This window comes from Macaca mulatta, chromosome 11 (assembly GCF_049350105.2).
Source record: "Macaca mulatta isolate MMU2019108-1 chromosome 11, T2T-MMU8v2.0, whole genome shotgun sequence".
In the NCBI taxonomy this organism is placed as follows: Eukaryota; Metazoa; Chordata; class Mammalia; order Primates; family Cercopithecidae; genus Macaca; species Macaca mulatta.
Window position 1 is genome coordinate 20,835,587 of NC_133416.1, and position 17,914 is coordinate 20,853,500.

The following is a 17,914-nucleotide window of genomic DNA, read 5'->3' on the forward strand; positions in this document are numbered from 1 at the left end:
ATCGCTTTCAGACAATACTTTTTTCAGGTCCTATGGTTGATTGAGGTACCAACTGGAAGCAGTGGACAGAGTAAAATAGATTTTAGTTCAGAAATGGAGGCAGGTGATACATAAGTTATTGCTTGACTCACTTAGCCTAGATCTCCCTCAACTTCCTGCCTCTCCCTGAATGCAATGTAGTGGAACAGCTCTGTCACATATTCAAGCACTAAATGCAGAGCTGTTTCATAGGAATTCATGCAGTTCTTGTTCTAGTCTATGTTTCTTTATTATTATTTTTTTTTGGAGACAAAGTCTCACTCTGTTGCCTAGGCTGGAGTGCAGTGGCACGAACTTGGCTCACTGCAACCTCCTCCTCCTGGGCTCAAACAATTCTCCTGCCTCAGCCTCCCGAGTAGCTGGGATTACAGGTGCATGCCACCATGCCCAGCTAATTTTTGTAACTTAGTAGAGACGGTATTTCACCATGTTGGCCGGGTTGGTTTTGAACTCCTGACCTCAGGTAATCCACCTCATCTTGGCCTCTCAAAGTGCCGGGATCTATGTTTCTCTACTTCCTCACCTCCCCATTTGTATCTAAAATCACTGTATTCTGGCTTGCCACCACTCTTAACTGTGGTTAGGTACCTGCTGATTCCTAGGTGCCAAATCCAGTGGTGGTTTTCAGTCCTCATCAGGCTAGCCCTCCCTCTGCTCTTCTTGGCACTGTCTGTCTCTTCCCTGTAACTGAACTCCCTCCTCTTCTTCAGAGATTGAACTTTCTCCCTCCTCCTTCCACAGAACTGAACCCCCTCCTCCTCTGGCTTTGGTGTTACTGCCCTCGGTTATCTCCTTCCACTGCTCTCTGGTCATCCTTTGTCTCCTTCCCAGGCTCTCACCAAGGACAATTCTCAAAGGTTCAGTCTGCAGCCTGCTGCCCTGCACAGTGCACATATTCTCCCTGGATGCTCTCATTCATTTATTTTCTTTAAAAAAAAAAACAACAGCTTTCTTGAGATATAATTCACATACCATACTATCCTCCCATTTAAAGTGTGCAATTCAGTAGTTTTTAGTATTTTCACAGATACATGCAACTATCACCGCAGTCAATTTCAGATCATTTTCATCACATCAAAAAAGAAATCCCATACCCCTTAGCTCTCACCTCCTATTCCCCCAATCCTAAGCAACCACTAATCTTCTTCCTGTGTCTATCAATTTGACTATTTGGGGCATTTCATGTAAATGGAATCATACAATCTGTGATCTTATTTGTGGCCAGCTTCTGTCACTTAGCATAATATTTTAAAGGGCATCCAGGTGGTAGCCCCAATTGGGATTCATTCCTTTTTCTATATTACATATACATTTTTATACAATAATATTACATTATTATAATATGTACATATGAATATACCATCTTTTATTTATTAATTTATCAGTCAATGTACATTTGGATTCTTTCCACTATTTAGCTATTAAGAATATTGCTGTTATGAATGCCTATGGGCACGTTTTTGTGTGAACATGTTTTCATCTTTCTTGAATACATAGTGAGCCATGGAATTACTGGGTGTCCTACATTTCTAAGGTTCTTGTCTCAATATCTATGTAAGTGTACTTCTGAGTCTGTATCTCTAGTTCAGACTTCTTCACACCTCAAGATTCAGACAAATATAGCCGCATACTTGCTGAAACTCCCACCTGGATATTCTATTGGCAGCTTCAAACGAAACATGCCCCAAACGGAGCCCACTTCCTCTCCAAAATTACTTTCACCCTCTGAATTCTTTATGTCTGTTCATGCCCCCCACACACCTACCTGTTTTTCTTGCCTCCTTCCTTCTTTCTCTCTACTCATATCCAGTCCATACTACATCCTGCCAATTTATCTTCTATATTTTTATTGCCTATCCTCTCAATTCCTCACCTCATCTTCTGGTTTCCTTGGCTTTAGTTTTGTCATTCTCTAATCTAAAATTTATGGAGTCACAAGGCTGCTCCTTCTAAAACTTAAGTCTGAACCTGCCAGTTCCCTGCTTAGACTCTTCAATAACTCAGTGCCACCCAGAGGATTAAGGCCAATCTCTGTAGCATGACCCCTCTTCCATTGCTTCTCTTGCCAGTCCCTGTTTGACACTTCAAGCTTCAACAACTTTGAAAATGTTGTCATTTCTGACATGCACTGTCCTGCTTTCAACTTACGTAAATTTATGAATACTGTTCCCTGTCTATAATGTGCCCTCTCCCCTTCACCCTCCACTGTCCACCCGTCCTCTGACTCTGTGTAAATGAGATTCATCTTTTTCCATCCATGGACCCTCTAGAAATCTCTTCCTTACCCCCTCCACTCTTCTCGGGCCAAGCAGAGATAAGTGCCCTTCTTCTATGTTCACGTAATACCCAATAGCATTTTTATCAACACATTTACCACATCATATTCCTTTCCACTGACTGAGTGATCTCTGATGGCGTTGAAGGTATTATATCACAAGCATCTAACACAGTAGTTGGAATAATTTATTTGTTAAATTAATGATACGTATCCATATTGCTGATGACTACAAAAACACCGCCCACAGGTATGTCTCAATTTAGCCCTTTAGTCCACTTATCTGAACCTGAATACCAAAATGTTTAGCTCTTCCTTTTAGCTAAGTGAGACGTCTCCTTAAACCACAGATCTTACTCATTCAAAATGTTTTACTTTATCTAACATTTTAGTACATGCTTATCTTCCATTATCGTCAGTGTTAGGAAGAAGCACCAGTCTTATCATTGATACAGAGGTTTTAGAACACGTTATATTTTGATTTCTAATGTAACAGAGATCCTTTTTTATCTCACTCCAAAACCACCATATGGATCCCTCTTTTACAACTCCTTTTTTCAGACTCACCACAATTGCCACCCAGTTAGCAGTTATCCTTCCTTCCTCTGAACTGCAATAGAACTCAGGGTCTAACATGCGTATGTCTTTTCTTTTCTTTTTTGTGAGACAGTGTCTCGCTCCATCACCCCAGCTGGAGTGCAGTGGCACGCGATCTCAGCTCACTGAAACCTCCAGCTCCATGGTTCAAGCAATTCTGTCTCGTGCCTCAGCCTCCCAAGTAGCTGGAATTACAGGCGTATGCCACCTCACGTGGCTAATTTTTATATTTTTAATAGACACAGGGTTTCACCATGTTGGCCAGGCTGGTCTCGAACTGCTCACCTCAAGTGATCTGTCTGCTTCAGTCTCCCAAAGTCCTGGGATTACAGGCATGAGACATCACGCCCAGCACGTGTGTCTTATAATACCAAATCACACACAGTCAAAGTGGAAGTTCTTGGATAATCTGACAGAATCATGGGAACCCAAAATTGGCCCAGGGGCACCTTATGGCTATGGTTGTGGGGCATGGACACTGGGGACATTCACAACAGCTCCCTTAAGCAGTGCCAAGTCATGAAGCCATAATAGAAATCACAGTGGCCTAGTGTGAATGACAAAGGATGAGCAGAAGAAATGAAGCGAGATGAATCATTGGAACACAAGAAGTTGATATCCAAATGTGTAAGGAGGTGTGAATTAGAAGGGAGCATTACCAGCTTTGAATATCTTCCTCTATTCCCCCAAAAAACCCATGTTGTTGTTGTTGTTGTTGTTGTTGTTGTTGTTGTTGTTAAAATCAGCAGTGTATCCTCAAGGCTTAGCCAGGAATGTAAAAAATAGATGTCATGACGCATGCAATGCTGACATTTGAGTATGTCTCCTGGAGCATTCCTTTAAAAAGAAATTTGAGACCAAGGCCAGGCTTGGTTAGCCACAGCCATAGAAGGAGAAAGAACAGAGTCGAATGTTTGTCAGTACTGAAAGCACAACAATGAAGCACAGCTTTGGGGTGCTATGTATTTATTATCCTCTATTTTAATTGTTAATGTGTGTGCCTTTTCTCCTCAATTAGACTTTAAGTTATCAGAAAATAATAGATATTACTTATATCTTCCATAATGTATGGTGCCTAAAAGTGTTCTAAAGCAAATGCATTAAAGCATAGTTTTGGGGAAGTTTTCTCTTATAAAGAGTACAAAAGGCAACTAGGAAAAATTCCATTACTTTCTATAGCAACTCAAGAATCAGTAGCTATTTAGCCTCATAATTCATGAAAAAAATGCAATTTGATAAAAGATCTCACTCACATATCAGAAGTAAAAATTGTTTCCTATGTGAAATATATACAAATAGTTTATTACAGGTTTGTACACAGGAGTTATTTTGTATGCTCATCTACTCTTCTCAGTTTTCTCATCCACCATGCCATTTACTTAGTATCAACATAACATTGTACTAACTCATTAAGAGCTATTTAAAAATATGTGTCCATATAAACAGTAGCATGTAACTTGCTCGTACTGGATGCCCTTCCCTCTAAGGTACCAAAGTTCATCTTTCAAGATCAATTTTTGTCAAGAGGCAAACTTTGCTGTAATGTTTCAGTTAAGCTGATCTCGTACTTGTTTCTTTTATCATGTTGGAGTAATTGATACACTGTAACGCAGATTATATCAAACACAAAAATTATAACAAATGCTAGAGGTTATAGAATGAAATTACTAAAACTTTTTTAAATAAATAAGCGCTCAAATATATTAAACTGTATTTCAAACTGAAACTCATACCATCTGCTTTGTAAGGTTCCTCAATTTTCTCTGAGATTCCAACCCAACATAATTCAGCAGAAAAAAATAATGTCTGTGGGATTTCTAATATTAAAATGAAAAAAAAAAAAACAGTATGTGTGATAACCTTAATCAAACCTATGAAGCCCTAAAATATCCAGCTTATTTACATAGTCTGGAACTGCCTTTTTGTTAACTGTAATTTTATTTACTAGAATCAGATTCTGAATCACTGAAACATGGTTTAATGGTAAGTAGATTGAGCCAGGAAAAAAAGGAGGCCAGATTCTGGAACTGTCTATAAATCTGAACTACAGAACCAAAGCAGAAATATTCTATTTGACTTTTTACTAACACAACAGTTCTTTATCAAAGAAGAGCTCACTCATGTGTACAAAATGATTCCCAGACTTGCAGATTTCATGAACTAGAGATCAATATAGATTAATTCTATTTTCTCAAGCAGGTTACTTGAAAATAGCATTATTACCAATGTTAAATTTCATCATTTCATAAGGAGACATTTTAACACTGAAATGTAAAAAGGATATAATGTCAGCATTAACCAAAAATGTAACATATTAATCTTTATGGAGAGATTGTATATTATTATTTCTCTTATTTTCCCTCAGACAACATTACAGGTGACCCATCTATAATTATTTATACAATTATTTGTATAAATAATTGGCTAAATACCTTGTATATTTAGATCCTAAGTCCTCTAATAATTATTTTAGAAATTATTTTAAAATTATAAATAACACAGAAAAAATAGAAGTTGTTCCATTCTTTAGTTTCTATAAATCTAAGATAGGAGTATTAAATCAATAATGTATTTTGAGACACTTTCAACACATATCAAATCTTTTTTTTTCTTTCAGATTGATTTTCCAGCTACTGGGTGGGAGTATGTGAAACCTGATTCTGAAGAAAATGGAAGTAATCTTGAAGAGCCACCAAAGGAGTGTTTAAAACATATTGCCAGACTTTCACAGAAACAGACTCCCCTACTGTAAGTGACCTAGGTCTTGTAAGTGAATTTTGCCTGCTGTTTATGATTTCCTCAATCATTCTTGAAGCATGACATCTTCAAAGAGTGAGCCTTCCTTCCTACATAACTCATTTCATTTCCTAATGTCATGCTTATTGGATGGTTAATTAATGTTTAGGATGTAAATAAGTAATTCTGTGTGCTTTTAACGATTTGTTTCCTGTGGTCTTAAGGAAAAGTAAAAAGTTTGGAAATTATTCAGTTCAAAATAACAAAGCAGAGAGTGATCAGATGTATATCAGCACATAGCAGTGATAGACCATCTCTCAACCTTCCTTCCAGGAGGTAGAAAGTTGTTTTAGTCAACAGGGAAAAGCAACGTTTAATTAAGGCAGATTTTAAAAAGAGCAGTAAAGAAATAAGTCTTGTTTTAATAGCACAAAATTAATGACTAAGGAGTACTTTATAAAATGATAATTCTTTGAATAGAACCAAAATCCCGGGAAGAACTATTAGGGAATTAGTGGCATTTGTACTCGTTACCTGGCAAAATGCATGTCACAGCTGATTATGCTCATTAATAACATGCCAAAGACGTCAGACTAAGAAAGTCTCTCTCTCTCTCTCTCTCTCTCTCTCTCTCTTTGTGTGTGTGTGTGTGTGTGTGCATGTCTGTGTGTGTGAGAGAGAGAGAGAGAAGATATATAACGTGATAACAGACTTTACTCCAAGAGTGAAAATTAATGTAAAGGTTTTGAACAAGGGAATTATGTGAGCAGAAGAATCTTGAATGATCCCTTTGACCACAAGTTGCAGAATGGATTGGAGTGGATGTGACAGTAGAAGCAAGCAGCACAGCAAGGAGGTGAATGTAACAGTTTAGGCAAGAGATCATAATGGCTAGAACTAAGATGATAGCAGTGGATATTAATAGAAGTGACTAGATTTGGGAGACATATTTTGGCAGTTGAGAAGACATAACTTGATGATTAATTAGAATTTTGGAGTAAGTCCATTAAGAAATTAAAGAGTCAAGGTTAAGTCAATAGAGAGTCCAAAATTTTGAGTTGATCAACTTGGCAGATGGTAGAGTCATTTTCGGGAGGAGGAATCAGCTTGGGCCATCCCATACTAGGGCAAAGAGTGTGATCAGTTGTCTTTTGAGTAATCTTGCTACTTTCTTACTCTCTAATTTCAATATTTATTACTGTTTTTCTCATTCACTTCAAGCCAGGAACATCAAACCCCTTTTTAAACTTCAAATGTGCTGGTCCTGCTCCCATCTCAAGGCCTTTTTATTTGATATTTCCTCTGCCTGAAAAACTGTTTCCTAAGTTCTTCACATTACTAAATTATCTCATCCTTTAGGCTTTCACTTAAATGTCACCTCAAAAAGGCCTTCTTGGACCACTCTATGTGATGAAGCCTTGTTTCCCTCACTCTCTATCACATTACCTTTTATGTTATCACACTTAACACTAGCTACTATCCTGCTCACTCATGTGTTTAGCTCTTCTTCCTCTCAATGATTTGCAAGAGCTGGAAAAAGCAAAGAACCCATCTTTCTTGTTTATCACTATATTTCTAATGCTATACACTAATAACAATGTGTGTGAAATAAGTAGATTATAAGGACTGAATTGACTTTGCATAGTTTCTGGTATAAAAAGTTGCCTTAAGAACTGAAGATGACAGAAGATTCTCATAGTCTTCATGACACATATGTTGACAATCCATTGTCATACTAGACTACTGTCATCTTAACTAGATGAAGCTTCTTTTTCTGTCTTACTTGAAAATGTAAAACCATGTGTTCGACAAGTGTGCCACAAATAAGAGGCTAGCATATTTATATTTAGGTTTTTAATATGAAAAAGATACCTTGAAATTTTAAATGTATTCAAACAAAAAAAGGTCAAAACCAACAAACAATAATCATGGTAACTGCCTTTAAATATCAGAGGTTTGTGTTTTTAAATTAACCCCAGTGAATTCTAATTGTTTTATATTTCAGTTTCTATTTAAGCTAATAACACTCATAAAACAAGCAATATTTTCCTCTGTTTCACCCACTCAAATACAATTATTAATTTTCAGCATGGTGCAGTTTTATTCTGGACTGTGAAAACAGATGGAGAACAGCCTTCAATGTGGTGAAACTTGTGTTAGAATCAGATTAACCTCAGTTTCCCAATGCCACATTTTATCATTTAGTTGATGACTTAATTATTCCTTCTTTAAAACTGACCAAAAGTAATCACAGTGAAGAAGTTCAGACTCAATGGAACTCATGAAAATATGCCTGTGATATTTGTAAAAAATAAAAATTGAAAAAAAAATCTTCTTGATGTCAACCAAAAAATGCTTCCAAATCTAAAGAGCCCAGAATGAAATACGTAACCGTATATGTTCTAAAATAGATTAGTGCTTCTACTTCTACCGTGAAGAATACCTAGTGCAAGACCAATCCCCCTGACTGACAGAACTATGATGAGAGAAAGATACAAAGCAACTGTTTTCATAAATTAAACAGAGAGGATTTGAGGTAAGCCTTGGGATTAAAGTGGCTTTCAGCCTGGAGTCACTTTCTATACCTGGGTCCTCCCGCATGACTTGGGAAGGTAGAATATAAGAAGAGAATGCAGCTCCTGCTGAGATATTTTTTAAAAGGCAGAATTTAGAGTTCAGTGATGCTGAGGCAGCTGGCATCTTCAGAGCATCATACCACAGGACGAGAGCTACACAAATCTGTATTGGGGTCTTCTTAAATATTTAGTTGAGTGCTAAACTACTTGTGAGCAGGTGGAAACTTTCCAGGGCTTACAAGAGAACTACTTCAGGGAGATATAAAATAAATGTGATTTGAGAAGCCACACAATGCTGGAAGACATAGAAATTCTGACCAATAAGAATGGAGAAAGCTCACAGACCATCCTTTACATTTAATAAAGAAACCAAAATGATGCATATTAGGATTCAGTCCATTCTAGCCCTAGATTAAAGACTAAAGTAGGCTCAACCTAACAAATAATAAAAACCAGTCTCAAAAAAATTAAGCTGATCTTCCAGTAATTGAACTGTCTGCTAAAAAACATGAGATTCAACACCTGAAAAATAGCAGAATGCTGACTCTGAATAATGTACTATTCTAAATGTCTAGCATATGATCAATAATTGAGAAAACTATTGGAAAATGTCTAGTATACAATCAGTAACTAGGGAAATAATTGGAAAGAATCAGGAAAATATAAAAACAGCCTGGGGAGAGGAAGTGGTTAATAGAAACAGATCCGAAGAGTTTTAAATTAGCAAATAATGGTTTCAATACAGCTATTATAAAGATATTTAATGATTTTTTAAAAGATGTATATGAATGAAAAAATGAATCTTACTAAAAAATGGAAATTTAAGAACTGAAAACACAATAGCTAAAATATTTGTTTAAAAAAAATCAGTAAATGGGCTTAATAGATTGCAAAATGCAAGAAAAAAAGAACAGTGAGCTTGAAGACAGGGCAATAGGAATTATCCCCCATGTTGAGGTACAAAAAGAAAATAAACCTTGAAAATAATGAGAGCACCTTGTGACCTGAGGGACAATATTAAACAATATGTGTGCATTGGACACACCAAAAAGGAGAAAGATACTGAGGCAAAAAATAATTAAGGAGATGGCCAAATTTTACAAATTTGATTTTTTTTTTTGTAAAAATTAACCTACAAATATAAGAAGTAAAAGTCTTAGTAACCCATAAGCGAATACATACTCTCTCTCTTCCTTCCTTCCTTTTTCTCTTTCTTTCTTTCTTTTCTTTCTTTCTTTCTTTCTTTCTTTCTTTCTTTCTTTTTCTTTCTTTCTTTCCTTCCTTCCTTCCTTCCTTTCTTTCTTTCTTTCTTTCTCTTTCTTTCTTTCTTTCCTTCTTTCTCTCTCTTTCTTTTCTTTCTTTCTCTCTCTCTCTCACACATACCCTAGATACATTATAGAGAAATTGCTGAAATTTCTTTTTTCTTGATTTCCTTTCCCTTTCTTTTCTTTCTTTCTTTTTTCTTTCTTTCATTTTTTCTCTCTCTCTTTCTTTTCTTTCTTTCTCTCTCTCTCTCTCACACACCCCCTAGACACATTATAGAGAAATAAATGAAAAATAAGATAAATATAAAAATTTAGAAACATCAGAGAAAATAAACAAATTCCATATAGAGAAACAACTATAATATTAATATTATAATATTCTATATAAAACACTAAATACAGGCTTCTCATAAAAAAAACAAATAAACAAAAGGCAGTAGAATACTATCTGTGTGTGTTAAAGATGAAAACAACTTTTTCAAATTAGAACTCTATATACAGTAAAATTGTATTTCTTAAAATTAAGGCCAAATGAAGATATTTTCAACCAAATGAAGCTGAGTTAGTTTATTATCAGTTCATCCGTACTATACAAAATAATAAAATAAGTACTTCAAGCTGGAAGAAAATGATACTAGATGGAAACTCAAATCTGTAAGAAGAAATGGAAAATACCCCAAAATAGATAAAGAAATAAAAATAGTTTCATTTACACATTTATTAATTTATTTTAAAAGTGATTAAAGAAAAATGAATCACAATGTACTCTGGGTTTATAATATATAAAAAATAAAATTTATAATAACTTCAATAAGAATGAAAATGGAAAATGGAAGTAAACTGTTCCAAGTTTTTTATATTATATGTAAGGATGCATAATGTTAATTCATGATTGGCTGTAATATGCTTAAACAAAGATATTTTAATATCTAGGAAAACCACACCCCTTAAATTTTAAGAGTATATTTAAAAGCCAAGGAGAAGATAAAAATGAAATATAACAGAAAAAAATCTAAAAGGAAACATAAAAAAGAAAAAAGGGGACTAAGAAATGGTTTGGACAAAGAAAAAAAAACACTTAACAGAAACAAATAGCAATACAGTGAGCCATTGGTATGATTAGGTGACCATATCAACATGACATTAAATGTAAACACACTAAAAACTCAAATTAAAAAGCAGAAGTTGTCAGCCTACATCAAAAAAGCAATATATAACTGTATTCTGTTTACAGGAACATGTTTTATATATAAGCAATTAGATTAAAAGTAAAAGAATGAGAATATTTACCAGGAAAATCATATCACCTTGCTAGATCTAGAAAAAAAGTGATAAAGTTCAATACCCATTCATGTTAAAACTAGAAATAGAGTGAAACTTTCTCAACCTTGAAAAGTGATCTATGAAAAGTTTATAGTTAGTATCACGTTAAATCATGTAAGAATGAATCCTTTCTCCTAAGGTTGGAAACAAAGCCACGATGTCTGCTTCAAACATTTATCTTTAATCTTGTATGGGAAATCCTAGCCAGCACACTATGTGAAAAAAAAAAAATTAAGGTAAAAATTGAAAAGAAAGAAATAAAACTGACTATTTTCACACAGCATGATTATGTAATGGTCATAATGCTTAAGATAAATGTATAAGATCTAATTGTGTTCCAGTAAAAATATATATAAAATAAATTCTGTTTTGGAATTGTATTTACTACATCAAAATTTTATTTACTAAAATTTTACTAATCTTTTACTAAAATTTAGTAAATTATTTAATAAAATTTTATTTACTGAAAAGTGTAAAACTTTGCTAAGGAAAATTAAGGAAAATCTAAATAAATGAAAAATATACTGCATTTATTGATTGAAAGATTCCTATGGTTAAGATGATAATTCTCTCTGAACTCATCTGTAAATAAAATATAATCCCAATGAAAATCTCAGCAAGTTTTTGTAGAAATTGAAAAGTTGACTTCAGTATTTATGTGGAATGCAAAAAACCTACAATAGTCAAAGCAATCATGAAAAAAGAACAAAGTCTGACTTCATAATGTGTGTGAATTTATGTACTATAAATTTACAGCAATTAAGCTAGTGTGATATAGATTAAGGATAGGCAAATAGGTCAATGGAATAGAATTCGGTGTAGATAGAATAGAAAGCCAGAGACCCATTTGTAGGTTCAATGTATTTTTGACAATGCCACCCACGCCATAAATGAAAAAGTCCTTTCAGCAAGTAAAATATTGCTTTCAGAATACTTGAGAAAAAAGCCACAAGAATGAATGTTAAGATAGCCAATGTTAAACAAATAGAGAAAGTAATAACTGTTTAAAAATTTCTGAATTGGACATCATCAAAATGTAAAACTATTCATGAAAAGCCCCCGTTAAGGAAATCTATAGGCAAACCACATTCTGAGAAAAATATGTGCAAACATTTATATGACAAACTTTTTGTATCCAGAGTATATAAAGAAATCATGCAAATGAATCTAAACAAACAAGTAGGGAAAAGACATGAGAAGAGAGCTCCAACAAAAGATATAAGAAAATAGCATATGAAAAATTGCCTAGACCCCAAGTAAATATAAATTAGAAGCACAATGAGATACCACTATACACCCATTAGAATGGATAACATTATAAAGACAGACAAAATCAAGAGTTGGCAAGAATATGGTACAAATGGAACTATCATACTCTGCAAGCAATAATGTAAAATTTTACAATTACTTCGGAAAACAGTTTCACAATTTTTTGTAAAGATAAATACCTAACACATAACCATGTCCTTCCTCTCATAGATATTTCCTAGGAGAAATGAAAAATACATTCATATAAAAACTTGTACACAAATGATCATAGCACTTTTATTCATAATACCCCCCAAAAGGAAGCAACCCAAATGTCCATCAAACAGGAGAGTGAATAACTAAATAATGGCACAATTACACAAAGGAATAATATTCATTAATTATAAGGAATTAACTATTGACAAACTCAACCAATATGGATGATTTCAAAAACATTATATAATGGAGTGAAAGAAGCCATAAATAAAAACATATTTACTCTATGATTCCATTTATATGAAGTTCTAAAAGGTTAATATTTATCGAGATAGAAAGAAATGATACCAGTGCTTGCCTCTGATGACATGAAAAAAACTGTTTTATATCTTGAAAGGAGTGTGGTTGTTATCTGGTATATGCATTTGTAATAATTTATTGAACTGAATCTGTGGCATGTCCTTGAATGTGAATTTGCTTTAACAAAAGGAGCTAAAAAAAAAGAAAGAAAGCATTGTTTGGTATTGGGGAAAAATATTTAATCTGAGCAAATATGTTTAAGTAATTTTACTATGAATATTTTTTCTTCTGTGGCTTTTTCCGAGGAAAAGGTGGTAGCAAAATATAAGGAAAGGAACCTAAACGCACCTTCAAAATCACCTATAATCCAATCTTTTCTTTTTACAGATGAGGAAAACTTTAACATGAATTGTAGAGAGACATAGACTTTTAAAAGATTTTTTTATGTTTCGTTAGCTTTCTTGGGAGTTTCAGCAGATTCAAGCTCAGTGTCAGTTTGGAGGAGAGAGTGCTCAAAAGCCATTGTCGTGCGAGGGAAGCTGTCCTCCAATTGAACCGTGGTTCTGAATACTTCTACTGGAGTGTGAGCAAAACATGATAAATTGTCAGCAAGTCAAGGCCCTAGTCCTAGATTTAGATCTTTTATTTCAGACTACTCTCCAGGGGGAAATACTTGAGCATCTAAGAAACTAGCATCACTGACATTTTCACGCCAAACTTCCCATGAACTCTGAACATTTAAAGACATAATCCAGGGATGAATTGAGATCTTTGTTTTTGAAGTTAACAACAGCAAAGATTTCTGAACTCTGATAAAACTTGCTTTGAGATGAAGAAATATCATTACTAAAATATGCCATTTTTTTCATAGGCCCACTTGGATCTCAGTTAATTTGTAAAAAATAAAAAATAAAAAAAACATAAGAAAGTAAATGGTTGATTACCTTTGTTCTAAATAGGATGTGTCACAGGATTCAGATAAACTTGGTTTTCCCTAGGGGAGAGAGATTTTTGCCAACCAAAATGACATATTAAAAAAAAAAAAAACCACGAATAAGAGTGAACAAAAATAAATGTGAGTTATCTGAATTGATTTTTTCTTTTTCAAAATAATAATACAAAAGAATAAAGTTAGTGGAAAATAAACTGATGAAATAACCTATGAAGCTATCCCAGGAAGGTAAAAGACGTTTTTAAAAGTAAGCTAAAATAAAATTCAAAGAAGTACAGTAAGGTTTGGTACTGCATATTTATAGCAACATTTGTTAGTGCAGCAAACTCCACTAAATTACTGTTTCCAATCTGGTTTTTCAGACTCTCTGAAGAAAAGAAAAGATATTTGTGGTTTTATCGCTTCTACTGCAATAATGAAAACTGCTCCCTTCCTCTAGTCCTGGGTAGTGCCCCTGGATGGGATGAAAGGACTGTTTCAGAAATGCATACCATTTTGAGAAGATGGACATTTTCTCAACCTTTAGAGGCTCTTGGGCTTTTGACTTCCAGGTAGGAATTGCATAACAAGCATGATATTACTGACTGAGAAGAACTTGCTTGAAGAGAAATAGAGAACCGTATAATTAATTCAATAGCTATTCTGTTTGTTCTCAATTTTGATAGTTATGGATATTAATTTTAGATAAATGTAAGCTATGAATATAAATTTTAAACAAATCTAAGTTATAATCATGTCTTCTGCCCTCAGCTTGTGGTATAATAAATGGTAGAAGTTTCTTAAATGAGGAGTCTAGTTCTTACAGAAATAATTTAATTAAACAGGGAAAAATAAAAATCCCTACTTCTCTCAGACAAAAAGCGTCTTTAAAAATTAGGATCATTTTTTGTACTATTAAAATATGCAAAGTTTAGCAAAATGCCCTGTGTAAAGTAGGTGTACAATTAATATGATAATGACGATGACAGGAATAAAAGAAAAAAAAATATTCCTTGCATGTCCTTGAGATCTTCACTCAGAATCAAATGCATGGAGCGCCAGGAAAGGGCTAATGATGTCTTCTTGTTAAAGAGAAACTTGTAGGAATAACTGTGGTAGCTGGCTCTGGTCCAGAAGAAACAAGTCTTCCTTGGCTTCCCTTTTATATTCAAAGCCAAGAAAAGATATTTTAAGTCTGTCCTGATAGCATCAGCTCACTGATGCCATGAAGAAAGTCTGCAATCTCTTGAGCCAGGCAAAAAATTGTGAAACCCAGCTCTATTCTGAATCCATTCTCAAGAACCCGAGAGGAGGAGAAAGGTGGGAAAGGGAGTTAGTTACATAAAGAACTTTCTTCATGTGACCTAAATTGACTTTGAAAGATTTATTTACTAATTTGTGTCCTTCAGAAAACTTCTGCGGTGGGTAAAGGGGAGAGTGGGTTTTTCGAGCTTCTCAGTCACTGAATCTCGAAATTTACATCCTATCTTTATGCTCCTCACTTTGAAGATTTTATTAGTTTTATGGCTTCTTCCATTAACTGATATGTGCTCAGATGCCTACCTCTTTCTTTGTATATATAATGGAATATATATATATATATATAATGGAATATACATATATATATTTGTTTCTATTATTGTGCTTGCAACTTTTTTCTTTTATAAAGTTTCTTGTGTGAGGTCTTCTCTGACCTTGCCGTGTAGAATTGATCACTCCTGGACTAGTACAGTGCTCTATTACTTTATACATTGCATTTTATGGTAACATCTTTATATGCAACATGTAAAATGTGTATATTTTCACTCACATCTGACTCAGAGCCACTCAAGGCAAAACAGATCGTCTCAATGTTTCTGTTTCCTAAAGGCTTAGTATTACCTAGGACATATTAATTCCTCAGTATTGAACCAATCACTTTTTAGATACATTATTATTATTTGTACAGTAGTTTAACATTTAAATTATAAGCAATTTGAGGACACTATCATTACTATTCATCTCCTACATGACTTTGTACAGTTACATTAGTTAATAAAATAATTATATGGTAATTAACAATGGATTGGTTTCATTGGGATATTCATAATTCATCATGCTAGTGTTTAAATATCCTTTTGGAAAAAAGGTCTCATTTCCAACATAATCCTAACCCCTTTTTCTGGTTTAGATGTCAGAACAGCTAAAATCTGTAAAATTATTATGCTAAACTCTAGCTGGTTTTGCTGAAGTTAGACTTGGGCTATTAGCACAATTATTATTTTGTCATTCTTGAACTGATTAACTAATAGAGAGTTCATTCAAAATGTGACAGTTACAACTGACAGAATAAGAGAAAATAAACATCTGACAAGGAAATTTTATTCAAAACATATAAAGACTCTTAAAACTCAAAAGCAGAAAGATAAATAACCCAATTGTAAAATGGGCAAAGGATCTGAATGGGCATTTCTCCAAAGAAAATATACAAATGCCCAACATTTACATGAAAATATGCTCAATATCATTAACCATTAAGGAAATAAAAATGAAAATCACCTAACACCTAAGATAGCATACTCACTAGGACTGGCTATAATCAAAAAATACAAAAAGGACAAAAAATAAAGTGTTGTTGAGGCTATAGAGACAATGGAAACCTCATTTATCTCTGGTGGGAATGCAAAATCATGTAGCTGATTGGAAAACAGTGTGGCAGTTTCTTAAGTGTTAAATCCAGAGTTACTATATGACCCAACAATCTTACTATTAAGTATATACCCAAGATAAATTTTAAAATATGCCCACTCAAAAACTCATGCACACATATCTATAACAGCATTATTCACAATATCCAAAAAGTAGAAACAATCCAAATATCCACCAACTAATCTATAGATATGCAAAATGTGATCTACCCATACAAGATTAATATTATTTGACAATAAAAAGGAATGAATAGTGATATATGCTACAACCTGGATGAACCTTGACAGCATTATGCTAAGTGGAAGAAGCCAATTACAGAAGACCACATATGGTATGATTCCATTTGTATGAAATGTGCAGAATAGGCAAAACTGTAGAGACATAAAGTAAATTAGCAGTAACTCAGAGCTAGGGCAAGTTGGGAGAAAATGGAGAATGACTGCTAACATGTATGAGGTTTCCTTTTGTGGTTATAATTGATATAATTGTTGCACAAATCTGGAAACGTGCTAAAAACATTGAATTGTGCACTTTAAATGGGGTAGATTGTAAGGTATTTCAATAATATCTCGGTAAAGGTGTTTAAAATTTTTGAGAAAATAATTGTAAAGGTAATATCTATGAATCTCTATAATATCTTTCAAGAATAATTTTCTAACAAGATAACTTACTAAAGTTTAAAGTTCATGGAATATTTTTTAGAAAAATCTTTAATAGAATGAAGATTGTAATACTGCTCTGTTTACTCACTTATAAAATAAGAGGATTAGCTGGATGAACGTCAATATTCTCTGATCCCTGATAACTAAACAGAATTATGCTTCGTAAGTCTTCTTTATCTAAACAGATCTTCAAAATCTATTTGGCTCGTTCAATGTTTTACATGTCCAGATAAAATTTTTACTTAGTGCCCCTTAGTACTATCTCATATTAACATCCATAATAACCCTATGATGGAAATATTATTATTATTCCCATTTTACATATGAGGAAACTGAGGCCTATACAGGTTTCGTTGCCCTAAGTGCCCTGTAAGTTGAAAACCTGGGAGTCAAATCCAGGCATTCATGAGAGCTTATAATCTGAACCATTCTGCTTAAAGCCTTCCTGCATAAACATGCTAGGCTATTTACATATGAAATATCTTGGCTATCTTAAACAGTTTTTTAAAATTGTAAGTAGGAGCACTTAGCTATCTCGGTCATGCGTGGATGTTTCTACTTCACTGTGTAGTTTCTTTTTTCCTGAATAATCAGATTTTTAGAGGTTATGGGGACTGATTTTAAAGTAGAGGGTGTTTATTAAACTTCATTCAGGGAACTTAGTAGAATCCTGATTTATTTACACCCTGGAAAGTTTCTTATCATGCACCAAGTAAGGTCAATGAAAAGGTTGGAGTATTTCCATTGTACTCATCCTCCCACTCCCACTCTCAGTTTTACTGAACTATTAAAAAGCTTGAGGACAAGCTGTTTCCAGAAATGAACCTTTCAACTCCTCTAAATTAAAAAGCTGACTTTTCTGAGAACAAACAGTATGTGCTTATTAAGTGAGTTGTCAGAGTGAGTTCTTGAGAGATCTATATTTTTCCTCCTTTGAGCAATCTATTTTTTAAATGGTTTAACCTCTTGAGGACTGGTGTGCTCCATTTCCAGTTTGGAGAGTTTTTAATATTGCTATTTACTTAATCTGTCCAAAGGTTCACCATCTCCTTTTAGTT

The 17,914-nt window shown here is 33.9% G+C and overlaps 1 protein-coding gene across 9 annotated transcripts in view; it reads left to right on the plus strand.

The window, feature by feature from the left end:
* The window catches only part of PIK3C2G (phosphatidylinositol-4-phosphate 3-kinase catalytic subunit type 2 gamma), a 423,460-nt gene that overhangs the window by 146,527 nt on the left and 259,019 nt on the right, over nucleotides 1-17,914 (plus strand). For all 9 annotated transcript variants that reach the window (XM_028829285.2, XM_028829284.2, XM_028829283.2 and 6 more), the window contains 2 exons: nucleotides 5,529-5,659; nucleotides 13,890-14,078. In XM_028829285.2, coding sequence (XP_028685118.2) covers nucleotides 5,529-5,659; nucleotides 13,890-14,078 — 320 coding nt within the window. The remainder of the gene's footprint in view (nucleotides 1-5,528; nucleotides 5,660-13,889; nucleotides 14,079-17,914) is intronic.